A 27,721-nucleotide genomic window follows, 5' to 3' on the forward strand; every position below is an offset into this window, starting at 1 on the left:
TTGATAATTTATGTCATTATATCCTGATGAGATTCATTATATCTATGCTATTCCATTGAGCATAAACGAAACATGTACGTCTGATGCGCTTTCGATTGAAGCAAACGAGTTTATTTGATGGAATTGTAGCTATAAACATTGAGTGTTTGGTATTACATAAAAGGAGCGCTCTCAATAATTGATATACATGTACGTGTATTTATACATTAGATTTATTAATAGTTATACGGTCAAAAATTTAACTCCAGATAGATAGCATCAGAAGTTGCACATAAAGATTGAGTGCAGAACAACAAAAAGAACATGCATGTGAAATTGCACGTGCAGTTAATTTCCATAGTGCTTTGTTTGATGTGCCGTTGAACGTTATGCAATACGTGCGGTACAGTATTTCATTTCTATCGCACACGTTACCCCGACGTCAGTTCGCATCAAAGTCTGAGTAACGCTGTATATTAGCAGTTCCAGTTCTTAGGCTAAGCGCACGAATAAAGAAAGCTTGAGCGTGATTGGGATAGTTTGTTATTGACACGTGACTCTTCATAACGAATGCGTGTTCGAGCGATTACATTGTATTCATTTTATATCCAGCCTAGTGCTTAATCGTTTAGCTGTTGCTCACATGCACGGATGCGATGGAGTCTACGCTGGCTTCTTCACAGCACTTGGGACCGTTTCAATTTATAAAACAATTAGATTCGTCTCCAGAAAACGCTCGAAGGCTTCAAGATATGCTGGAAGTATGGCTGAGCCCGTATGAAACAAAGTTACTGCAGCTGCAATCGCTTTTGGTGTGGACTCATCCTCTTCGCAGTTTCTTGGCAACAGCATTGGTCGTCATTGTATTAGGGTAAGTTTAATATAGCTAGCTTAATTTTTGTGGCTATCAGTAATCAGTTATATAGTTATCACTAGAAAAAATCGTTTGTTTTAACCCATTTTCACATTAATTAATACTGTAATATTTAGGAAACTTATTAAAACGTATTTAGTAATCTAGTATTTATTAAGATCTAGTTGTGGGCTATGTTAGTATCATAAATATTAAATCATCATGTGCTATACTGATAGTTTTTTGTTTTTTTATTGCTTGTTTGAAGAACAGAATTAGAAGGTTAGCAGCTATCAGTAAATTCTAACTGATTTCAGCCATAGTTGTATGGAGTGTTGCAAAATGGTATTACAAGATAAATTTATTCGAATACTGTAATGTTCGATTTCACGTAATCTACGTAAAAGCTACAGAGCTTACAAGTGGGTGCTCCAGAGTTGGAATTCATGTAGACTGGTTACTTGCTTTAAAAAATGCCGAGCGCATAATTTATTAAAGGGCGGGAAGCATAAAACCTATACGTACGCTGTACGAATTATCACACGCATACCAATGCAAGACTGTTACATAAAGCATGTTCTTCCGTCTTTTGTTTATAGACATTTTTCAGAGATAGTAAACAGCGCGAAGCGCTTTATTTATGTTGACGAACAGTTATGTAATAATTGTCTTTTGTTTATAGACATTTTTCAGAAATAGTAAACAGCGCGAAGCGCTTTATTTATGTTGACGAACAGTTATGTAATAATTTTCTCCGGAGTCCTTTGTTCATTCGACTGCAGAGCGATTTTCAGCCGCTATGCTGAACCAACTAACAATTGACTTCATTGATGGCGTTAACCTGCTTACGTATAAAATTACATAATTTGGTCAGATTTTTTCTTGTTGCAGGCTGTTTACAGCCTTTGTTTCAACTCGACCAGGGTAATTATAGTCAAGCAATCCCTATGGTATTGTTTACTACAATACTCCCTAAGTTCTGAGCTAAAGGTGTGATCCCCTTGTTGAGAGTGGCAGAGTCTTTCTCGAGCCAAAGCCTTCCATGAATGTTCATTTGCAAAAATTTTGAACTAATGTATATTGATTTTTCAGGGCTCTCTGTTCAACTCATGTGATTGGCGCAGTGTGTTTCTTTTTGCTCACGATATTTTGGATAGATCTGTGGTGGTACGTGATATGGCCAACTATTCGAGTTCCAATTCCCCGAAATGAGGAACAGGAGTAAGTTTATTCAAAGTTACTTGTTGATTATTAATTCTGAGGTCTCTGCATATAAATCGAAAACCTAACACCATAGGTCAGGTTATGCCTAATTTTAATTTTAGATGGGTGCCAGTGCACATCGATTTTCTCTCTGTAGCAGACATAGCGCACTATTCAGCACGCGCTATCATCATGTTTAGAACCTATGGCGAAGCTCTTTACAAACTGAGGCTGGAAAGAAGATCAGCTGTGAGTATTCCGAGTACTTTTAGTTTATTTTAAAATTTGTGTTACTAATATGGTCTTCAAATTATACAGTATATGCACGTATATATACAACTAGCTGAACCACTCGGCATTGCCCTTGTAATAGAAGAGTATTTGGACAGAAAATTGATTTGTATTTAACATATAACAACATTTGCCATTCTAACTTTCAAACTACATATCATGAGGAAAGTTTTTTGTCTTATAAACAATGAGAAGTAGTGAGAGTTTTGCTATTAGCCAATTTAATAATGTGAGCGAACAGCTTCGCGTGACGTTATGCTATGACCCGCGTCATACGCAAAGCAGTTAGGTTTTGCTCTGATATAATGACTTATATTGGCAGGCTAGCAATTCGACTTCCGTAGTCTAGTCGGCAAGGCGTCAGACTGGTGAACGGCTTGGTCCGAGACCGAATCCTCTTCGGTATGGAATATGTATTCCAAGATTTTAAGATCTATAGCCGGATTTCCGACGACGACAGACTATGAGAAATATATATATTGATATAAGATATATGCATGTACAGTCAAACTCGGATAGCTCAAACGCATGGTAAACTCAAACAGATTTGTTTGGTTCGTTCCCACGCAATAATAAATTGCTCTAGATACCTCAACATCATTAACTCGAACAGATTTTTGCCCAACGGCTACCGAGACGGTCGTTATCACTTAAAGCACATAAATTATATAATTCTTTTATTATATATTTCAATACATCAGAGTCTTGGCTTTCGAATGAGCCTATATTCAATACACAAAGAGTAATAGAACTATGAAAAACAGGGTGTCAAAAGTATGTCCTGCAAAAAAACACTTGGTTCAGGTTCTCAAAATGTGATATCACAATTATTATTTAGCCTTAGGTAGTTGATCGCTTTTTCTGCCGGTGAGGCTGCGCTTTTCTGTGACAATCCGTGCTGTTAAACCCAGAGAGCACTAATAATAAACTAGGATTCTAGATAATCAACAATGCCAGGGATCTGACCAATACAAACACATGTTCTGGGTTAATTAATTATGCTTCAATAATTGTACTGTCATTAATAAAGGTAATGAAATCACATCAATTAAATTGTGACCTGCGGTTGCGTTGGTTGCGTTGGTTGCGTTGCGTGGCCTATATGTCAATCGTGGCCTATATGTCAATCGTGGCCTATATGTCAATCACACAATGCTTGAAACTAATTAGTCTCAGTCACTACCCTCAACATCACAATAAAATGAGAGAGCTAGTGCATAATATCATCGGGAAAACATAGTATGGTGCTTGGAATCTGAGTTATTTATCATAGAAATAATCTGTACATGGAGAACTAATGTCACTGATTCCTTTGTCATTTTCATTGGTTCTCTGGAGTTTTCCTATCTTCGTCTGACACTAGCGTCATTATCGTAGTTGATAAATATAAGCGGTAAGCAATAAAATAGGCGGTAAGAGCACACAACACCGCATATGAAAATTGTCACGTCACAATTTCCGAGCCTATGCCAGTAAACATTTCTGCGGTAGAGCTCTGGGGAAATCCTATAAACACCAACCAATGTCTGTCTCACCATGGCAAACAATAACTCATTTGAAAGCCAAGACTCTGATGTATTGAAATATACAATAAAAGAATTATGTAATTTATGTGCTTTAAGAATATCACTTTATTCCAAGCCATTGAGATAAACATCAACTTTTAGTAGTTCTTAGGTGTCGTTATTACCATTATCGGCAAAATATTTTTGTTAACGACTTTTCTAAAGGTTTGCAAAAAATCAAATATTACCAAATATCCGCGTTGCGTTAGCCCTTCGCAAACAATCAAAAGCAAGAGAGCCTTCGAATAAACTTAAAGGTTGACTTGCGACAAAATTCACATTACAGTTATTTGGTATCAGAAGATTCACCATGTCTTACTCTGTTGTGTTGTAGGTACAAAATATGTGGAAATGTGATTACAAGCTCTTAAACGCTCAAAAATGAACAATTGATCGCAGCCATCACGAAACTGCCGTAGATAGGAATCAGTTTATTTTTTTGACCTAGTCATTATCTTTAGTTATTGTTTTGTCATGTGATGTTCTCACGTCATTGAAAGACCAATAAAAGGCTCAATATAAAACTTCTCGTGTCACTAGTTTATGACAAACACTTCGGGTTTTACCGAAGACCCCGTATCAAATGTAGATGCTCGCTACTTGACAGTTATGTTTCGGCATGGTCTAGTCGTAGTCTGTTCATGTGACCCATACTTTGCGAAAAATTTCTGCAGCATTTTTCGATTATCACAGGTGATCAACAGGCTCATCATGTTTATCAGACAATGATATGTACTCCTTCGAGCTAAGGTAAAAAATTAAACGAATTTTTACGGTAGATTATAAGATATCAGTGTTGTAAGTGACAGCATTACAATGACGATAAAATAGATGCGTAAGAACAATAGACATGGTTTTATTGAATGCGTGAAATATATTTGTGAAAATATTTCGACGAATGAGGTTGCATGGAAGCGTAAACAGAAGCCATCTCGTTCAATTATGTCCCATTTAAGCTGTTTTGAAAAGAGGTTCTAATCTGCGACGGTTTTGTGATGGCGGTGATTAACTGTTCGTTTTTTAGCTTTTAAGAGCTTGTAATCACATTGCCACATATTTGGCACTTACAACACAACAGAGTAAGACATGGTGAATCTTTTGATATCAAATAACTGTAATGTGAATTTTGTTGCAAGTCAACCTTTAAAGTAAAATCGGCAACATTGATCTTGGTTAAAACGCTCAGGAGAAAAAGATATCTTTTTTCTGAGCGTCATAACGGCGATCAAGTTTTGCTATTTTTAACCTGAGTACATCCTGGCAGTCACATCACCTAAAACAACAAATCTCAAGTGATTGAAAAATGTCTATACTTTCTAATAAACCTTTTTAAAACTTCACATCAGAGGCCCTTTAACTTGCACCATGCAGTCTATGCTTTTGATTTATATATAATTTGTATATGTACATGTATCTACTGATAAATATATGCACTTGTGACAGTGCTCTGATGACTCGAACACTTTCGTTTGGTCCCGTGAAGTTTGAGTTATCTTAGTTTCACTGTATATACGCAGTACTAGCTGCGCTACCCGGTGTTTGCCTGGGTATTAAAATCAGCTTATAAGCATTGAGAGATAATGAGAGTTGCCTGACACTCGCTATTCGCCTGGCACGTTGCCAATGGATAATTTGAGTAAGCTTACTAATAAGAGCTACTGCTTCTCATGACGTTACACCATCACTTTGTGTCTCTCATGATGTTACGCCATCACTTTGCGTCATGACGGAGAGCGGTAGTGTATTTGCTCCCATATAGCGACATATATTGGCATGTTGCTATATGGTCTTTCACAGCACACTAGCTACTTACCCTTTTTTAGGCTCAGAAATAATAACGCATGATATCGGAGTCATCAAGCTCTTGTGGCTAAATTGGTAAGACATCAAACTGGGAAACCGGAGGGTCTGAGATCAAATTTGCTGCGATACGGATTCTTAATACAAGATATTAATTAATAGCTATAGCTGGACAGACGACAAACTTTGAGAAATATATATAGATATGCATGATCATATACAGTATATGTATCTATATGTATATACAGTGTAGGCGCCTAAATATACGGTGTATGCACCTATATAAGCAGTTTATGCATTTATAGATACAATCGATGTACCTATATATGAGTAAATGCATCTATCTCTACATTTTATGCAACTATACATACGGCGTATGCATTGATATATGTATCATCATGTTTGCAGTGTATGTTTGCATACATATCTATATAGTCAAACTCGGATAACTCGCCCTCGGATAGCTCGAACGCATGGTTATCTCGAACGGATTTGTTTGGTCCGTTTCCACACAATGATAAGTTGCTTTAGATAACTCGACCTCAGCTTCATTAACTCGAACAGTTTTTTGCCCAATGACTACCGAGACGGATGTTATCGCTTTAGAATATCACCTTATTCCAAGCCTTAGAGACAAACCTCAGCTTTTAGTAGTTCAAAGGCGTCGTTGTTGTTACCATCATCGGCAAAATATTTTCGTTAACAACTGTTTTAAAGGTTTGCAAAAAATCAAGATTTTCCAAACATCCGCTTAGCGATGGTCTTTCGAAGGCAAGGAAAAGCGAGGTAACCTTTGGATACACTTGAAGAAAAATCGGCAAAATTGATCTTGTTGTCTCGCAACTTAAAATTTAGCTATTTTTGTACCGATTATATACGTTACTAAAAATGTACGTTGTATCGACCTTCCGTAGTTTACATACTCGCTATTTGTTTTACATCTACATTCAGCTCGCTACTAGTTTATTCCAGCTGCTCAGAAGACTTTCCCAGCTACATTATGTTTTTGGATTGATTTGGTACCTCGGGCTCCACAATCATTAAATACGAACAAAATCTTTGTTCATATAGAAAATCTTTTAACATTATTTCTTTTCAAATTAAAACATCTTTGTTTGTATGAATATTTTTCAATTTGTTATTTAATGTTTATTTTAATAGCGACATAGTATATTAACAAGCGCAAATTCCTTTCCTCAACAGACGAATTGACTGCACAGTTCGAATTGACTGCACAAAGTTATTATCAGTGCTCACTTTGTGTATTAGCTTACACGCCTAGTAGCTTCTAGTAGCTTACATGCCTTTTCTTCTGAACCTAACCAATTAGTAATTCCTAAACTAGAAATTCCCCTGTCATACAGCCCACGACCAAAGTGATATTGGAAAAACAAAAGGGTACTGATAGTTGCGAAATGCAATATTAGCAGTCAAATGGCACTGCAGTGCCATAGGATAACTGCAATGGTTGCTGTAATGTACTGGGTGTGGGTGTTATTATGTACAACAAACAGCAATAATGAAAGGAAAATATTATGTTTATATCTTACCCCTGCAATAGGAGAAATGCAATATTAGAAGTAAAATTCACTGATATTAGAATAACCAATATTATTAATATAGTAATACAGGAATAATAGAAAACCAATGCACAACTTTGTTTACATTTCAAAACGGCATAGGAACCAATATCAAGAAGTTGTGATATTTATCTAGATTTTTAGAAAATCTATTTAACAAAACTATTTAGAAAAAATAATAACAGTAACATATTGCCCAACATCGGTCACTATATGCTTTGATCTTGTAAATTCGAAAGACTATTCTTATAATTAGATCTTATAAAATAGAATAATTAATCTTATAATTAAAAATCGTAATAATCTTATAAGAATCATTATAAAAATATCATCGTCATTTCCTTTACTTTCACTGCTTTGGACATTAGTTGGAATACCAAAGTACTCAAAAGTTTCCAAAATGTCAGTTACTTTGAAATCGGCAAAAAAGAAACGATTTCTGTACTTCTACGTTAATTACAGAAATCTTCGGCAATTTGCCAATGCTATAGACTGGTGAAATGTGCACTTTTTTTCGTGAAATGCGCATGACTTAATGGTTCTATTCTCTGTCGCTCGGCGTTTCGTTTGCCGGTCTTAATTTTGATAAAAATAAGGCTTGTCACGTTTTAATAACGATTTAAGGCCGAATTAATCTGTCTATTTATGTATAATCCAATCAGATGGGTAAGGTTTAGGAAATTTTCTACAAATAATAAAGACTTCGTAACATATTTAAATAGGTTTATATGTGTTTTGTATCGTTTCGATCAAACAATCGCTTCGCTAGTGTTTGGTCGTGGGATAATTTCACATTTTACAACAAACATTTGTAAGACTACTGTAAGATTATCTGTTAGATTATCTGTAAGATTTATCATGTAAGATTAAAAGTATCAGTTATTCTTGACTCTCTTATATTTACATACACTTACAGACTTTGGGAAATATATATATATATATATATATATATATATATGTATAGATAGATTTACATTATCTTATTACATTTATAAATTTATAACTTTTGAAGTTTATAATGTAAGTTTTTAAAGTTTGTTGTGTTCTCGTTTTTATTTCATCTTGCATTTTTTAAACATAATTTGAGTATCGCGTTTGAAGTTTAAACATTATTCATTTTCCTATCACTGTTATTATTACTTAGTTTCCAATCTTTATTAATATTAATTTTTGATTCAACTATTTTTACCAGAAATTGTTCTAATACAATTTCAACTACAAAATCTACCATATTCTGTCATAATTTTTTATTACTCTGTTAAATTCGTGTATTCTCAGAAGTTACACATTGTCTAATGCTTCCAAAGAGAAGAACCTTTCCTGCACAAAATCATTTCCTCATGGTATGAAGTTTGAAAGTCACAGTGGTTTGACAAAGTTTAAAAACCTTTACAGTTGTTTTTATTTTATCTGTTAATTTATTTCAACTACACAACACTTTTCTCATGATATGTAGTTTGAAAGTTAGAATGGCAAATGTTGTTATATGTTAAATACAAATTACTTTTCTGTCCAAAGACTTTTATTACCCGGGCAATGTGTGTAGGACAGCTAGTATATATATATATATATACATAGTATATACTGTATATAGTATATACTGTATATATATCAGGGTTGTGACGCATTAGAACTGCACTACGTCATTGCAGTGCAGTACACAGTAATTTTGCTGTACATTACAACTTTCTAGTGTGTAGTAGACATTTACTGCAACTGTGCTCCCACTGCAATTCATGCATACTGTGAATGCGCATTCTTCAAAACCTAACCAGATGTGCCTATACGTCGTTTTCTCTTCCAAGCTCATTGAGAGAGAAAGTGATACTTTTATGAATAACTGTGGGGCTCTCCTTATTCGTTATTCAAATTGAATTTGACAGAACTTGCACCAACTTTACGAAAACTTGAAGGAAAAATTTAGTTGTGGGAAGTTTCTTACGTGATACGATGCAAAAACTTCACACAAATTATTTGTGTTGAGTGGAAATTAAATATAAAAAGGTTCATTCTATGCAAGATACTACTGTATATGCATTCATGTGTATATATATATACAAATATATATTCAATTTTACAGATATATTTTGCAAATGGTTATGTATGATGTATCTGAAGCCACATACTGGAACCACTGCGTATATCTAATGACCCTGTGCCATTAGCTTAGTAACTCTTGGCCTGTAATCTAGCTGTTTGTTGCAGTTTGTTGCGATAATGTATGCCTACTCTGCCTGCCTCCTCGTCATCGGTCACTATTTTTCAGGCCGCGTCCTTGCCTTTATTTCATGTAAGTACACCTTTTCGATCTTATGCTCTGAGAATGGGCTAGTATCATTGCCTATGCCGCCTGTGCTTTGTGTTATTTTATCTTGTCAACTTCTTTTTAGGGACCTTCAGTGTTTGTCATTTGGTCAATTTATATCAACAGGCTGTATCCGATAACCCTACTCAAATAGGCCAATAGGTGCTAGTGTATGAGATCGCTTGCAAACCATTAGTTCTCTTAGGAGAGACTACATTTGTGTTTTTCGTAGTGTTTGCTGCTGTCGTGGTTCCTGCTGCAGTCTACCACAACATCCTTCCTACGGCTTATGTCAGGGTCAAACCATATCTTATGGTTCTGTACAACAAGCTAAAGCCAATATTTGAGACAGCAAACAGGAGAATAATAGCATTCCATCAGGGTGAGTTGCAAAGGTTTTTAATCATTCACACGTGATTGTCACATTTCAGTTTTCTCGAATGTGTAGATGGAAGTTTTACAAAATATAAAAGATTAAATTTAACGAGCTAGCAGTGAGAATTGCGATAAAGATTATAATTAACACCTCGATGAATGAGGAAAAAATTTACCCTCTCAGATAAGTATTCTGATAGGAATAAGATTTTAAAATGAAAGTTATATGTGTAGAACTTATTTGAAATTATTCAACATTCTATGGTTGAGTCAAAATGGATGGCAGACATTGTCATGTGAGTCATCTAATCCGTTCCTATGTAGAGAGGAGCTCCGATGATGATAACTCCGATGTCATCCCGTCAGATTTTCAATTCCTATTGGACAGTGATGAAATCAACCCAGCTCCTCAAGGTTGGTTAGATGCATTCTTCCTACTAGCATAGAGAGTTAGTCGGCAATTAGTAGTGCATACTTGCAATGCTTCCTGTTTAAACTAGATTATTCGAATGTAGCCATATTATTAATTTATCTAATGTATATTTGAGTAATTTTAAACCAATCGCACCAAAGTTTTTCCTTATTTCTATCAGAAGATTATGATTACTGCAGCCACTCTGTTCATCGTAACTCTCACGTTTGTACCATGTCAATTATTCCTTTGTATTCAGAAAAGAAAATAAATCTGAAAGGAACGTTATCCCCGGATGTTTCACATATGCCAGATTTTGAGAGGGTGTGTGACGACTCACAAAGGATGTTCATGCTGGATTTGGATGTGATGCCTAGCATGGATGTTGTAGATAGATCCAGGTACTACAGTCTGCATGACTCTATTTAGCCTTTTCTCTTCTTGTTTATTATTAGTGTACTTTGTACCTGTAGCATCTGCCCCTCAAAGTTTGAACATCAGTTTGATAAATGTATAGGACATACAAGCTCATGTGAGTACGCTCTTTGGACATGGAATATAGAGCGGGTTGCCAAAGTAACATCAACTTTGACTACAAAAACTCAAAATCGACTTTTTTATTAGCATTCACTCACCAGAATCCTTCATAATGAATGAGCATCCTCAAGGCAATGGGGTATATGTGTATATATATATATACTCTACTGCATATATATATATATATATATATATATACTCTAATGCATATATACAAGTATATATACACCCTGGCTACAGACAGGACTGTTTCGACTATTGAAGCCTCATCAGTGCCGCTCAAGGCAGGCAAAGGACACAAATCCCATTACCAATGAAATTTGACTTCCTGCCATGAAACAACTAAGTTGCCTCGCAGACTTTAAGAAAGTCAATGTGCTGACACCCGAGTGCTCAAATCACAAAATTGATGAGCTATAGAGATATATATATATTGGTATGTGTATATATGTATGCATACATATGTATACATGTATATATATTTAATTAAACATATATATTCATTTCAAGCATTTCTGTTTGAAATGAAAATATTGCCAATAATGCAATATATGTATATATAATCTATATATATATGTGATATACATATTACATTATTGGCAATAATTTGATTTTAAACAGCGATGTTTTCCAAATTAGGCCGTGCAAGACATAAAACAAAAAACCAACGGTGAGTCAATGAAATCAAATAAAACGGTTTGACATAGATATATACGAGTGTTTGAAATACATTTCACTAAGCAAATGGGTGCTAGGCAGAAGGTTGTTAAAGCAGCTAACGATGACATTTTCAAAATAATTGTTATATGTATGCATTTGTTCCTAATAACCTATAAACCTATTGTTCCCAAACCTATAATTGACGTGAGATAAACATTTAGCTTATGCAAAGTAAGAAGATGCAGTGGTATAACAGAAGTTTAATAGTGGTATTTATCAAGGACTTGTCTGGTCATCTTCTTAAATGTCTGTTCTGGCTGTTGGCTACTCGAGGAATATTGCTGGCAGTGAGTTTATGTTAGTAATTGAATTACCACTTTTACGGCTGCCTCTGTCTTTAACTTGTTGCCCTTCTAGTGTCACAAATATACAAAACTATTTTTTAAAAAAACCGTTATGGTGTTCCAGCTTTTAAATTTCAGGCTGTTTCACTGAATTATTTATAATGGATTTGTATTGTTTCTGCCGTCTTTCTTCAATTTTGATTGGCTATTGCCTTTTGATATTTTGAAGAAGCATCGTGACACGATGTCAAATCTTTTATCACTGGCTTTGATTTTAATGCTGCTGGTGCATCCAATAATAGTTTTTTTATTCTATATTTTTGCCCAAAATGACTTCATACATGGAAATCGTGCAGTGGAAATATTGCCACAATTATGTCAGCCGATGAACTTAAAAAGATGTCACTCAAATAATATTGGCAGCTGTGCACCTCATTGTCATTTCATTCATGGTTTAGTGTCTCTACCTTTTATGAAAAATTCATATTATCACATGATATGAGGCTGGTTCAATTCACGAAAACGGTTGCCTATTTTACTGAGACAATCTTATCTGCCCTTCGGGTCTTGGATATCAGCTGTGTTATCATGTGTTGATGGTAAAGTTTTCTAGTAGGCTCGTGTCACTGTCCCATTGCACATGGCAACTGCTGGGAGTCCTGTCTGGCACTTTTACAAAGTCTAGCAACAAAACACATCTTGTAAGATTGTCTGTGCATTTCTGATGGTAGATTTTAAAAAGGAATTCTACAAAATACTTAATAGTTTATTTTTGTGTTTTGTAGATTATTTAAGGAAGTGGCCAGATTACGAGAAGAAGATGAAGACACTGACTCTGATGCTGACAGTTTGATGCTTGATAGCGAGCTCAGTCATGCTATAACACCATCAGCACATATGGGCCAGTCGGCATCTACAGTTCCATCAGCACCTGTACACCCGTCTACGGTTCCATTTACACCCACGATTCCATCAGCATCTGTGGACCTGTCAGAACGCGTGAATCTACCATCACCAAATGTGCCGCCAGTTCCTTTGGAGCCATTAGCTCCCATACCTCCTTATATGCCACCTCGTGCTTCTAGGGCTTCAGCTCAGCCCGCAGGCCAAATAGGATTAACGCTTGATGCATTCACAGGAGCTGTCTCTCAATTTGCTGCAGGTCTGGCTATTAACGTTATAACTTTTTTCCATGCAATTAACTGGTCCATTATTATCATCCTCACCTGCTGGATCATGAGGGTTTCGCTATACCAGTTGCTCATACCTAAAACTCAATCTATTGAGACAAGAGTCACAAATATATTCTGTTGTCTGACTACAACTTTGTCATGTTGTACCGTATGTTCTGGTTGGGTCACAGTCGCTCACTAGCAGCATCTTACCAAGTATTGATGTCATAGCAATCTCATTGACAATAATCCTTGCATTTTACACTCTCTAATAGGTTGAATAGGCTTGCTGTGACATGCTATTGTTCGTCGTTGTTTAGAAACACAGTATGTTCAAGGGTTCTGGCTCATCAATTGATTTCGAGTGTTCACCTCCTCACAGACTAGCAACCGTGTATTTAGATATTTTTCATGTGTACCAAGTTGTGTTTCATAATATAAATAGTTCTATTATCTGCCAAACTTAATTAATGTCCCTAAACTTTTTTTTAATGAGATGTGTATTTTATAATATAGCTCATCTTCTGTGATTGAGTTGGAGCTTCGAACCTTTATTGTTGTGTTTAAAAAAAATAATCAAATTAGTAGCATTGTCTAAAGTGAACTTTGTCTTCTCCATTTTTGGTTCTATATGTAACAATCTTTCTTTGAGGTTCGCTTTAGATAGTAACTAAGATGGCTTCTCCGTTTAATACTGCAGGAATGTTCAGTTCTATGCAAGCCGATCATGAGCTAAAGCAGGACCCGCCGGACAGGATTGCTGATGCCTCAATCGACGATGATTTGGAGGGTTCACTCGCTTTCCAGGACAGTGATGAGTTTGACTATGAGATCATATCTCGAGATGAGCTCCGATAAGAGTTTTAGACTGCAGATTTGCTTTTTATTTATTACGCTCACACTTCCTTCACAAAACATAGTTAACAACTGATATTCCATTACCAATAGTTGAAATTTGTACCATGAACGAGTCTTATTGTCTTATCCATCACTTTGTGCATCAGCTAGACCATCTTTAGTAATATTTTGTGCATTCTGAATGTTCCTAAAGCTTGTATATATATATATGTGTATATATCTTATTTTTCTGTGTTAGTCGTTTTCTTATTGCATTATGGAGCAAATCTGCTGCATATTCATCTGTGATTGGGCGCTTTCAAGTCCTTTGTTACTATGGAATAAAATAAAGTTGCTTGCACCTACTGCTTCCTCATGCAATCGAGCTAGTAGAAGCAATGTTTTTATACCAAACTAGCTGCAATTCTCTTGGTTGATGTCAGTTGAGCTACCCACCTGCTCAGATAAAACATATCTTTAGCTATAGACCTATGTTTCCAGTCAAACACATGTGTGGCTTATCTAAAAACCAACATAAATTAAGTTGTTTTTTCTCTTGCATTTTTAGAAGTGAAGATTCCCTTTTACTCATTAGTATAACATCTACTGGTTACACTATTGGGTTTCAATAAACCATGGTAATCGGATATTGCAAGCCACACTGTTCACGATATATTCTCTAAGTTATTTTCAAAGTATGATGTATGCTTTGATAGATTCATTCATATTGCTAAGGCCTTGCAGACTCTTGTACCTTAATCAATATTTGCACAAATCATGCATTTCAAGATAAAACATTTTTTCAACTTTCAAGCTCATAAAGATGAAGCATAATTGGCGAAAAGCCGTTATAGATGTAGCTCAGTAAGTAGCAGAGTATTTGGTGAACACTTTGGAAAATGCTAATGTAGTTTTTTAGATGTTGGAAAAAAAATACATGTAGCTACAGCGCACAAGTACGCATTGTTTTCGTTATGTTATGTTTGAACACGTTTCAAGTGTTTTTACGCAAATCTTGTGATCCATTTTTAGCCATAAAATGGCATAAACAAGCAAATATTACTATTCTGTTACTTATTTCATTGTTGTTTACCAATCATAATTACTCTGCAATGATTAGAAAAGTGGAAATACTTTGTCCAAAATAGTAATCCCTCTTTTACATATTATGAGCAATTCTTACTGTTGTATATGTGTTGGATGAGATTTGGAGTTTGCAATTCTTGTGTAGCATAGAAAGTGATGTAAAACAGCATATGGTTGTCGTTACCACATCATTTGAACAAAGTTTTTCTTTGACCAAAGCACTAATTCATATTTTTAAAGTAACTTCTATGATACCTACAAGACATGTTGAAGGACCTGCGATTGTTGTTTTCACAGATCAACTTCGTTTACCTGTTTCAACAGCTCCATATCTGTTGGGTTATCTATTAGTGTAATTCTGTCAGCCTTATGTTTCTGTTATTGTGGAACAATCTGAGTAATCAGTACATAAAATGGTTTGAGTTAGAGTAGAAGTGGTACATGTTAATAAAATGTACCACTTTGTACCCTAACTCAAACCATTTCAAAATGATTTTAAACCCAATGCATACATTAGCATAACTGTGTTGAAAGTGCTTTAGCACACATACATTATTGCGGCAATGGTTATCTGTTTTCAATGATCAATGCAAGACTCACTATTGCTGAATTTGCTTTTTTGAGGAGTTAACTTCTGTTAGGTCACTGAATAGATGCAACTGAATACTCACCAATGAACATGCCTATTAATAAGCTTAATCTCACATCTACCTCAAAGCCCTGAAGCTATTGCAAAACTCTAAAGCTACCTCAACCTACCTCCAAGCTCGACTATATAATATGTGAGCTACAGACACCTACCAAACAATCGCTAAGCCGAACCACATAGAGAGCACAACTCCAGCACTCTTGACAGCTGACTGATTCTCTGTAGGAAAATTGACAACACGCACTATTATAGCATAAGACAACTAAACATGTGAACCTAGTGCGGTCATTAGTCTGTTAGCTATTGGTGTGGAACGCAACTGGCGACAAGGTTGCTAATGTCTGCCTCTCCAACAGCTGATAGGTTTATAAATCAAGCTGTTGAAGTGAGATATATGCGAGGCAACTTATGTCAACAAGCTTCAAACTGAGCTATGCTAATTAATACACTGATGGTTTAACAAAATCTCACCTAAAATACTTGTCTAATTTAGTAATTGGAAACTTCACACGTTCAACACTACATGCTTTTGTTACTTGAAATTTTGTGCTCAACTCTATATGTATTATTAATATGGATACCTTGGCGCAACAATAAATTGAAGATTAATTGAGCAGCTAGTGCGGTTTTTCATATAGACACTACCACAAATATCAAAGGCAATACATGTCTATTCAAAAAGGCTTACTCCAGCTTTAAAGAAAGGAACAAGCTGCTGATCAACAACAAATCTGAGATGTTTCATATAGTTGTATTTAGCTGTTTAAAGTGAAAATGGAGAAAAATCAAAGGAAAATTCAGTTTAGTTCTCCTGCATTTCTCTCAGTCTTCTCACAGCAGATCGTACAGTAGCAGCAGCGGCAGTGCTACAATCAAACCAATGAAGATATAAATTTGAGAACTGCTACTGAATAGCACAAATTTGTCACCTCGATGCATCACAACGTAATTATGGAAACTGGCTGTTTGGGGATTACCAAACTCAAAATGACCACATTCACAAACATAATCACCAACGATAAAAAGATCACAACCTTACATTGCTGTAATAAGATTTATTCCATCGAATATACTTATAAAGTTATAATCATGTATAAAAAGGGTGGTATCCAAGCATGTCATTGGCAATTTTTTGGATAATAATTTTGAATTTACACTAGATGAAAATGTGTTTACTAATATTCGATGGGCAAGTTTTGGATATAAAAACAAGTAGACGAATTACATGACACATAATAAAACTAAAGAAATAATGTAGCAAAACGAGACTGTCAAAGAAAAGTGCACACAAGAACAGCTGATGATATAAGTACTGCATAATACAATATATAATGGTTTAAAAAGCCAAGGTCGTCTTGACTTGCAACTAAATTCACATTACAGCTAGTTGGTATCCAAAGGTTCACCATGTCTTACTCTGCTGTGTTGTAGGGACAAAATATGTTGAAATGTGATTACAAGCTCCTAAAAGCTCAAAAACGATCAGTTAATCGCAGCCATCACGAAAACGCCGTAGGTTGGAACTCCTTGCCAAAACGACTCAAATGGGACGTAGTTGAACACGATGGCTTTTGTTTACACTTTCATGCAACCTTATTCGTCGAAACATATTCATAAATATACTTCACGCATTCAATAAAACCATGTCTATTGTTCTTACGGGTCTATTTCGTCATCATGGTAATGCTGTAACTTTCAGCACTGATATCTCAAAACCGACCGTAAAAATTCTTTTACTTTTGTAACATTGCCTTGAAGCAAGCATGTATTCCCTGGTTGCAAGTTGGGCTGGCTAAGCAAGTTGGGGCGGCTAATGTTAGGCGGCTAGTTATGAGCATCTGGGGGTTTGGAGGGGCGCTGGTCAGCCCTCCTCAACAGTTTCTTTTCTGTAGGGCCTCAACCGGGCATCTCATGTAAAGTTTTAAAAATTTTTATTGGAAAGTATAACATTTTTTCTATTATTTGAGATTTGCCTGTTTTAGGTGAAGTGACTGCCAAGACATTTTCAGATTAAAATAGGCTAAACTTGACCGCAGTTGAAACGCTATGAAAAAATACATATTTTTCTTTTGAGCGTTTCAACAAAGATCAATTTTGCCGATTTTATTTCAAGTTCATACTAAGGTTTCTACGCTTTCGTGGGACTATTGCCAAGCGGATGTTTGTTAAAACTTGACCTTTTGCAAACCTTTATAAAAGTTGTTAACAAGAATATTTTGCCGATGATGATAATAATGACGCCCAAGAACTATTAAAAGTTGACGTTTATCTATATGGCTTGGAATAAAGTGATACTCTACAGCGATAAAAACGGTTCCCATAGCCGTTGGGCAAATAACTGTTCGAGTTAATGCTGTTGAGGTCGAGTTATCTAAAGCAATTTATCATTGCGTGGGAACGGACCAAACAAATCCGTGCGAGTTAACCAAGTGTTCGTGATAAAATTTTACATTTTATTCGAGGGCGAGTTATCCTAGTTTGACTGTACTTGGCCGCCAAAAATTCCTAAAAAGATGGGGCGGCTCAGCCGCCCCAGGGAATACGGGCCTGGCTCGAAGGAGTGCATATCATCGTCTGATAAACATGACGAACCTGTTGGTCACCTGTGATAGTAAAAAAATGCTGCAAAAAATGTTCCCGCAATTTGGCAGAAAGCATGGGTCACATGAACAGATTACGACTAAATGATTACACCAAACTGAAGCGAAACTGTAAAGTAGCGAGCATCTATATTTGATAAGGGCTTGCCGGTAAAACCCGAAGTATTTGCTTTAAACTAGTGCTACGAAACGTTTAATAGCAAACCTTTTATTTCACATGATAACATCATGTGTCAAAACAACCACCATGCATGAGTATGTCAACGAAATAAAGAGATTCCAAAATACGGCGTTTTCGTGATGGCTGCGAGTAACTATTTGTTTTTGCGCTTTTAAAGCATATCAATTACATAAGTACTGTTTCAGCTTTATCAGGCTCTTCAATATCTTGGCCTTCAAATGAGCCATTGCACGACATGGTGAGACAGACATTGTTGGTTGGTGTTTATAGGATTTCCCCAGAGCTCTACCGCAGAAACGCTCAATGGTATAGGCTCGGAAACTATGACATCACAATTTTCATATTCAGTGTTGAGTGCTCTTACCGCTTATATTTACCAACTATGAAAATGATGCTAGTGGCAGGCAAAGATAGGACAACTCCAGAGAACCAATGAAAATTGTTTTATATGATTAACAACTCAAATTCTAAGCACTATACTATATTTTCCCGAATGATATTATGCACTAGCCCTCTCTTTATATTGTGATGTTGAGGGACACGACTGAGGCGAATTAACTTCAAGCAATGCGTGATCTCGCAAGAGTGCAATTTACATATAGTCCTAGGGCCACACTACTGCAGGTCACAATTTAATCGAAGTGATTTCATTACATTTACCACCATGGGTGGTTAAAGGTTGACTTGCAAAAAAATTCACATTACAGCTACTCGATATCAAAAGATTCACCATGTCTTACTCTGTTGCGCTGTAGGTGCCAAATATGTGGAAATGTGATTACAAGCTCTTAAAAGCTCCAAAACAAACAGTTAATCGCAGCCACACGAGACCGCCGTAGTTTGGATTCTTTTTCAAAACGGCTCAAATGTGACGCAGCTGTGGTAGATGGTTTCTGTTTACTTTCATGCAACCTTATTCGTCAAAATATTTTCACAAATATACTTCACACATTCAATAAAACCATGTCTATTGTTCTTACGCGTCTGTTTTATCGTCATTGTAATGCTGTGACTTTTAGCAGTGATATCTTATAACTTAACGTAAAAATTCGTTTACTTTTTTAGACTTAGCTTGAAGGAGTACATATCATTGTCTGATAAACATGACGAGCCTGTTGGTCACCTGTGATAATCGAAAAGTGCTGCAGAAATTATTTGCGAAGTATTGGGTCACATGATCAGATTACGACTTGCCGATTAGACCAAGCCGAAACAAAACTGTAAAGTAACGAACATCTATCTTTGATACGGGGTCTTCGGTAAAACCCGAAGTGTTTGTCATAAACTAGTGCTACGAGAAGTTTTATATTGAGCCTTTTATTGGCCTTTCAATTCACATGAGAGCATCACGTGTCAAAACCATAACCAAATGTAATGACAACGTCAGAGAAATAAACTGATTCCGATCTACGGCGGTTTCGTGATAGCTGCGATCAACTGTTCGTTTTTTAGCTTTTGAGAGCTTGTAATCACATTTCCACATATTTTGCACCCACAACACAGCAGAGTAAGACATGGTGAATCTTTTGATACCAAATAACTGTAATGTGAATTTTGTTGCAAATCAACCTTGAACATCTAGGTTAATAGTTATTTGTTTAATTTTGTTGTAGAAGTCAATTGAATTAAATCAATAGTTGGGGTTGACTCACTGCACTCGAGGATTGTTCAGAATAGAGAAGCCTACTGTAAATAACTTAATTTGCTTATAAACTAGTATCATACACAAAGTTATTAATTTAACTGTCCAATACACCTGTTTTATATTTTCTATATACTGTAATTTATTCGAATATAATATAAATATTATTTTTATATTTTTTTTGATATTTAATTACTAATTAGTTATTAATCATTTCTGAATGGGACAAACCCTGCCATCGTATAAAACGATGTGATAATAATTACTATAAATGTTTAAAATGAACGAATGGATGAAAAAGCAAACTTTAACCAGCACCCGAAATCTATCAACCCAGAACATGTTTGTATTGGTCGGGCGTTAGCGCGATCACCGGGCATTGATCTAGAATGCTAGTTTATTATTAGCGCTCTCTGGGTTTAAGAGCACCGACTGTGACAGAAAAGCGCAGCATCAATGGCAGCGAAAGGGATCAACAACCTAGGGCTAAATGATAATTATGACATCACATTGTGGGAACCACAACCATGTGTTTTTTTTTATTGCAGGACATACTTTTGACACCCTGTTTTTTATAGTTCTATTATTCTTTGTGTATTGCATATAGGCTCATTCCGAAAGCCAAGACTGATGTACTGAAATATATGATAAAAGCACTTATGTAATTGATGTGCTTTAAGAGCTTGTGATCACATTCCCACATATTTTGCGCCTACAACACGGCAGAGTAAGACATAGTGAATCTTTTGATACCACATAACTGTAATGTGAATTTTGTAGCAAGCCAACCTTTAACAATTGGTCGCGAACAAAGAAAAATACATTTTCAGATGAAAAATTTTCATGTTTGCTCGAAATTACCTAGATTATTTTGAATTGAAGTAATGATGGAGTAAGAGCCGTTTAGTTTGACAGAGTCCCGCATCAAAAACGCTTGCTTTTAACCTGGCTCTTAAAATCTGAATTTTTTGCATTTACTTTTTTACAAAAAAATGATTTGTAGTTTTTTGTAAGGAATTTTGTTCCCTTTCAAATGGTGTATGATAAAACAATAAATTTCAGAGTGACTGCCAATGGGAGTAATTTTCATTGGTTAGTGTTGCAGCCTCTCAATATAACTTATTAGTTATATTATTATTATACTTATGATTAACTTATTAAAATTAGTTTACCTGTATTCATAAGCTCCACCAGCAACAGCCTTTTTACAAGCTCGGCACTGCCAAATACCAACACAAGTCCTTTTCATGGCTTCCTGCAATACATCAAACAAGAGTAAAACCTGTAGAGGATATCGAATGAAACAGACATGGCGAATAGGATGTAAGAGAAGACTTTAGCTGGCTTAACGCTCAAATTTTTCAAACAAATGTGCAGTGTTACATTTTTTTTTGAAATTAAGGATTATTCCCTTCTTACATCGATGGCAGCATTACCTCAAACACTGTATGCAAATATCACAATGTATATGAGCATGAAATCATGAGTGATTTGGCCAAACGGTTTTGTAGTAAACCAGGCAAGTTTGACATTTTGGAAATTCCATAAATTTTATTCACTGTCCATGGGCTGCCATGAACAGAAATACCATTGCACTTCAGTTTTACTAATCAAACCCTTCAAACTGAAAGCTCTGTAAAGAATATTTCGTATGATAAACCAAATACATTAAACAATACTTATGCACCGATTGGCTATCTAGAGCGACGGGGTTACCTCGACCAGTAGAGTATTAATAAAAGATATTAACGTGTTTCAATTTATACTAGATAATATATCCTATTCTTAGAAAACAATTCAACGAGCCTGGAAACAAGATTAAAAACTATTGGAAGTCGACAAAAATCAATGTCATGATGCTATATAAAACTACTGCGGAGTAAAATTGAGACAAATTCATAATAAGTCGCCCTTGACAGTGGTAGTAGTTGGCTGCGTCATAATATTATATGAACCAATCATAATAGATGTTATAATATCACACACACTAATTCCACAGACAATTAAACCTAAAACAAATACGAATCTAGTGATACCAGCTTTTACCTTCAACCTCCATACCTGAGGAAATTACCTACTTGACACTAGAATGAAAGTTAATCCAGCCAGCAGAAACAAATAATACTTAATAAATAATAGTATCAAATACAATAAAGTCTAGGATAAAAGTCAGCATAAATAGTATCAAATATATTTTTTTATACAATAGATGCTCCTATAACGTTAATAATCCGTTCCAAGAACGTTCAAGGTATCGGAAATTTGCGTTATAAGAAACTTACCATTACAACTAATATCTAATAAACATAAAAAAATGATTTTGCAACTGCAACAATATCAAACAGCCACACCATGTCTTCAAATTACCACGACAGGAGATACATCACTTTCCCAGCATCGTTTACTCCACTGAAAATTACTCAACCTGGTATGTTCCATGGTTTCCACAAACAACTTTTGGTCGTATTTGCAAAAAAACGGTTTAATTTGACAATATGTTTGTGATCTAAAAACTTCTATATTATAACATTGTTATATGGTAACGTAGTAACCTGTATGATAACAATATTGTACACTTCAACAACACTGTAATGGCAATAAGAATGCATAAAAATCGTATTAGAATCGAATGCAAAGAACCAAATTATGATGCATATATGCCTCAGACCCGAAGCCTATTATGGACAGTACTACAATGTTATCTTACCTTCCCACAAAAGCTGCAAGTATATTTGCTGTGTTGAGTAACTTCCATCTTCTTGACCATTTTTCTAAGTGAAGCACCATACCTTGTGCCATATTTACCAGTGATTCCGACCTTTCGGGTTCGCTTGGCCTGAAATATCAGTTAAGTATGACCACAAAATACTTTCGGTTCGTTGAATTATTGAGGCACAATCCTACCCTAAATTGACAATCATTAGAAGGCGCAGAAGATAGTTTAGGTAACATGATAAATTACACTATCGTTACTCCAGGATACTATTGATATAAAAAAGTTTAACAACTCATTAAATTAATGCGAGATATAACGCATATAACTGATGTTCAGCGATTTTGTTGTGCCTAATTATAACTTCGACGTACCATCGCGAATCTTGGCTGAAAAGGAAAAAGGGGTGAAGAATGCTCCCGGCATTGATGCGCATACGACGTTCTACAATGATATTAATAATACGGAAACCAACGATGAATTTTATTATAAAAAAATAATGAAACATTTTTAAATTTCATTAATTTAAATTAATTATTTGACTTATTTGCGTGTTTCGATGTTGAAGAAGTTGATTTCAGCACCGGTGGACTAAATTGGGGGAGTGTCTCGCTACAACAGCCAGATTTCCGGCATCATTTCATTACTATAAAATAAAAGTACGAAATTTTTCTTCCTTACCTTATACAGATTTTAAGCAACAGGTTCAGTTGATCCAATAAATATGTCTTATGGATATGGTGTAAGTTCTGGCGTATATTCACAATTGCTTAAATATCTTGCTGATTGGCGGCTCTATTCACCAAGCTACTTGTTAGAGTATTCACACCTGAAATTCAGCCAATTTCATTTGCCGTTGGATTAATTTTCACTAATAGTTATTAATTGATTTATGTAAATTTTTTAGGCTCCAGGTGGCTATGGTGGGCCTCCATCACAACCTAGCTATGGACAGCCACCACAAGGGGGTTACCCGGGAGGGTACCAAGGAGCCCCTCAATCTGGCGGCTATCCACCTCCACAGCCCGGATATGGGGGGTACCCGAATGTCGACCCACAGATTATGGCTTGGTTTCAGGCCGTGGATGCTGACAGATCTGGCCAGATTTCAGCACATGAATTAAGATCAGCGCTCACTAATTCTAACTACTCGCATTTTAATGAAGAAGCATGTCGCCTTATGATAGGTAGGAATATGATGTTTTAGATTACTAGTTTTGTTGATGACCTTTTTCATTTGGTCTATTCTGCCGCTGTTGAATGCCACATTTCTGTGGCATGTTTTATGTTTATGTTTTTAATGGTTTTTGTTAGCTAAGCTCTAATGCTTATTTATCCAAAGGCTTACTAATGTTGCTGATTTTTAGTAATTGCAAGATTGAAATTTAAGAACATTTCAGAAATATTCACACATATTCACTGAGTCATCATTTGTGAAGTGCATAACTTTATTTTTTTATTATAATCTTTGACTGTTTTTAGGGATGTTTGATAAAGATGGGAGTGGCACCATAAATTTAAATGAATTTCAGCAGTTATGGACCTATATGAATCAATGGAAAGGAACATTTGAGCGCATTGATGCCAACCGATCTGGTTCTATTGAGAGTCACGAGTTATGTGCAGGTAATCATATAACTTACTCCGCTATCACAATATAACCTGAACCTGTGAGCAGTGGTAATCTACACCTGCATTTTATTAACATGCATGATTTATGAAAGAATGAGCCTATATCTGGCTTATCAGGTTCATCAGGTGTTAAGAAAGTGATCACGTGTGTTAAGCTTGCTTGTCTCGCAAACTCGCGAATGTCTTGCTTTTTAATGTTTTCATGATATTGTGTAGATGGGTTGGGTAACGCTTTGGCCCATTCAGTTTTTACATATGTACTGAGTACAGTACATAATCATACAGTTGCCAACGCCTAATCATTCATATTATGTAACAGCAATTTGCTTGGAAGTAATATGTTGTTGGTCAACTGACTGCGATGTACGAGAAAAGGCGTAAAAATTATACAACTTTGGAGCTCGCAGATACTATTAAAAGCCGGTAGTGAAAAACCAGAATTTAAAAAAGCATTGGCAGATGTATTATCCCACGACCAAACACGAGCAAAGCAATTGTTTGGAGATTTATGATAAAGGCATATGTGCACGCAACCCCCGAAAAATTATCTGTTAACGCCACGATCAATTCCTTGTACCGAAATCTCATCAACAAATTCAACCACTTTTGTGTAGAGTCGTTTAAGTATAATAATGATACAAAACACATATAAACCTACTTAAATATGTTACCAAGTCTTTGAAAGGTTACCGCAATATCTTAAAACTTACCCATCTGGACTTCGTTATCACAGATAGAACTGTACCACTAACAGTAATTACCTTTATTTACAAATTACAAGAAACATGGACTGTTTTGTTACTACATGCACGGTATGTCAGTATGTGAATATGTATATATTTTTTTCCATAAATGCAAACAAATAAATACAATAATATTCATGTTTTCTTTGCATTATGTTTGTATTTGCATAATAAAATGAGCTACTATCTATGCAACACAAAAGATCTGAATCGGATTATTTTTCAATTAGGATCGGTATATCGGATCGGTATCTGAATCGGCTGGTGAATTTAGAATCGGGGCATCTCTACCGTATACAATTAAATGGAAAATCGTTCAACACGCAAGGCCATACGACCCAGCCACCAAGCGTTGTAACCTGTGCATATCAGAAAAGTACATCATCCTCACAAAACCAGAAATGAGCTCACTCAACAAGCGTAACGAGCTAGCTTCCACATGCCGACATTCTACTAAATACACACTACGAAATGCAATTACATAGCTATCAGTCGTTATAGTAATTACACCTCTCTTACATATATAACTCAGTTGGACCAAAACAATTTTATCTGATGATTGTCTGCGTAACAGACGTGAAACTAACAGTAATGAAGTTGTTTTTTATCTAAGGTTTTACATGAATAAATTTTATATTTAAGCTCTGACCACTCATTGAGCACTATCTGGCAACTTTAACACACTACATTGGAATATATATATATATATATGTATATTACACAGCAGCTTGCCATTTTACTTCTAATATCGCATTTCTCCTATTGCAGGGAGAGATATAAACATATAATCTTTTCCTTTCATTATTGCTGTTTGTTGTACATAATAACACCCAGTACATTACAGCTACCATTGCAGCTCTCCTATTGCACTGCAGTGCCATTTGACTGCTAATATTGCATTTTTCAACCAGCAGTACCTTTTCTTTTTCCATTATCACTTTGTTTGTGGGCTGTATGACAAGGGAATTTCTAGTGGTACAAATCCCATTTAGTTTTATTATTAATAACGACTTAACATGCGTTGGTCGTCAGTATTAAATTGTAAGCAAGCTCTGAAGTTTCTATGAGTACTTGAATCCCTCTAAATTTTCCTTTGTTTACTCAATATTTACCAGAATATGAATGAATGGTAATTCTTTCTTCCCATACGCTTCAATTAAAAATACAGCAACTGATCAAAGTACCAATCCGATTTAACATCCTCTACATATCAGCTAATTCAATCCTGATCTTTGGTGTTTTATGGTTTATTGCTTCTTGTATTACAAAGATTATGAATAAAGTGTGCATTTATTTATTTGTTAATGTTTAAAAATTTGCAAAATTAATCTAATTTTATGTTATTAAATAGAAGTTTTACACATTAACCTGTGATTGGTTGTAATATTTTTTGACATTTTAAATGGGAATTGCGTCATTGTTAAATATTTCTTAGTGATAAAAACTTTCAGTTTATTATATTTCTTAGCTGGCTCAAATATTGTTGCCGTGCTCAATAGGGGATCGGTATAAAGTACCTGAAATGTCAGATTTATTTAAGGTCAGCTGATACTGATCCATGCACTCAACATCAATATTCTTACTGATGTCGGAAACAGGGTAGCACTAGTATTCATGGATTGATCTGAATCAGGCAAATTTTAATTGGCTTCTAACATAAACTAAGGCATTCACGTTTTGATGTTCACTTGCCAGGAAACTTGAGTTTAACGGCTATTATTTTCGCTAGTTTAAATTTTCGTCATAGGTTTTGCGTAAGCGGTTTTTTATTGTTCATCGCACAAGAATTGCATAATCTTGGTCACCCGCCAGCCAGTAAACGCTGCAGTGTTCGCAGCCTCATGTTTGGCACCTGGCCAAATAAATAAACTTATTCTCCAAGAAAGAATGGAGCCCTATGTTCAGTATGAATAAGATCACGTGATAATTCTTGTTGTTAACTTTGCAGCATTCAATGAAATGGGTTACAGAGTTTCACCACAGTTTGCACAGCTTGTATGCACTCGATATGACTACCAGGGTAGACGAGCACTCACACTGGACCTATTCATTCAGGTATGTTCCTCCTGGGCTGTAGGATATTGGTAAAGTATGTGCAAATGATGGTTCATATTTATGGTTTGTTCTTATACAAATGGAACTCTCTCACCTATGGGTTCTCGAGGTACTGCTTACATATAACAGTGAATATTGAGTCAGCTCCTTAGTGTTTTACTAATCACGAAATGCTGACCCTAGTTTTTTTCTGCAGGCGTGTGTGTTAATGAAGATGCTGACAGAGTCATTCAAGCAGAGAGACTCGTCAATGGCAGGCACCGTACAGTTATCATACGAGGACTTCATGTGTTTAACGATGTGGAACAAACCATGAGAGTTGCAATTTTATGTGGGATTTGATAATCTCTAAGTCAGAAATGAACATTTGATAACTTATTGTTATTCCCTTTGAATGCAAATTTGCGATCATGCCAGAGATTACTTGTTAGTACATTTTATATTATTACTATTAAATATATCAGTTTTACATGTTTAGAAAATTGAATATTTGGATATCAGCATTAG

The 27,721-nt window shown here is 35.5% G+C and overlaps 3 protein-coding genes across 3 annotated transcripts; 2 read left to right on the forward strand and 1 right to left on the reverse strand.

Annotated features, from left to right (window-relative positions):
* The first annotated feature begins 603 nt into the window (after positions 1-603).
* Positions 604-14,278, forward strand: LOC137394588 (reticulophagy regulator 3-like). The gene is made up of 9 exons (XM_068081321.1): positions 604-850; positions 1,925-2,053; positions 2,158-2,284; positions 9,477-9,561; positions 9,809-9,958; positions 10,276-10,365; positions 10,623-10,764; positions 12,690-13,066; positions 13,777-14,278. The coding sequence occupies exons 1-9, from the start codon at positions 636-638 to the stop codon at positions 13,932-13,934; spliced, it is 1,473 nt and encodes a 490-aa protein (XP_067937422.1). The 5' UTR covers positions 604-635; the 3' UTR covers positions 13,935-14,278.
* A 2,105-nt stretch (positions 14,279-16,383) lies between these two features.
* On the reverse strand, positions 16,384-23,184 carry LOC137393634 (large ribosomal subunit protein eL43-like). Its single transcript, XM_068080272.1, has 4 exons — positions 23,159-23,184; positions 22,779-22,907; positions 21,244-21,326; positions 16,384-16,514 (listed from the first exon to the last, which is right to left on the reverse strand). Exons 1-4 carry the CDS (start codon positions 23,159-23,161, stop codon positions 16,451-16,453), a joined length of 279 nt encoding a protein of 92 aa, XP_067936373.1. The 5' UTR covers positions 23,162-23,184; the 3' UTR covers positions 16,384-16,450.
* Positions 23,185-23,385: 201 nt separating this feature from the next.
* On the forward strand, positions 23,386-27,716 carry LOC137393235 (peflin-like). The gene is made up of 5 exons (XM_068079692.1): positions 23,386-23,526; positions 23,692-23,971; positions 24,267-24,410; positions 27,108-27,214; positions 27,411-27,716. Exons 1-5 carry the CDS (start codon positions 23,509-23,511, stop codon positions 27,528-27,530), a joined length of 669 nt encoding a protein of 222 aa, XP_067935793.1. The 5' UTR covers positions 23,386-23,508; the 3' UTR covers positions 27,531-27,716.
* The last annotated feature ends 5 nt before the right edge of the window (positions 27,717-27,721 follow it).

Source organism: Watersipora subatra, chromosome 4, assembly GCF_963576615.1.
Source record: "Watersipora subatra chromosome 4, tzWatSuba1.1, whole genome shotgun sequence".
In the NCBI taxonomy this organism is placed as follows: Eukaryota; Metazoa; Bryozoa; class Gymnolaemata; order Cheilostomatida; family Watersiporidae; genus Watersipora; species Watersipora subatra.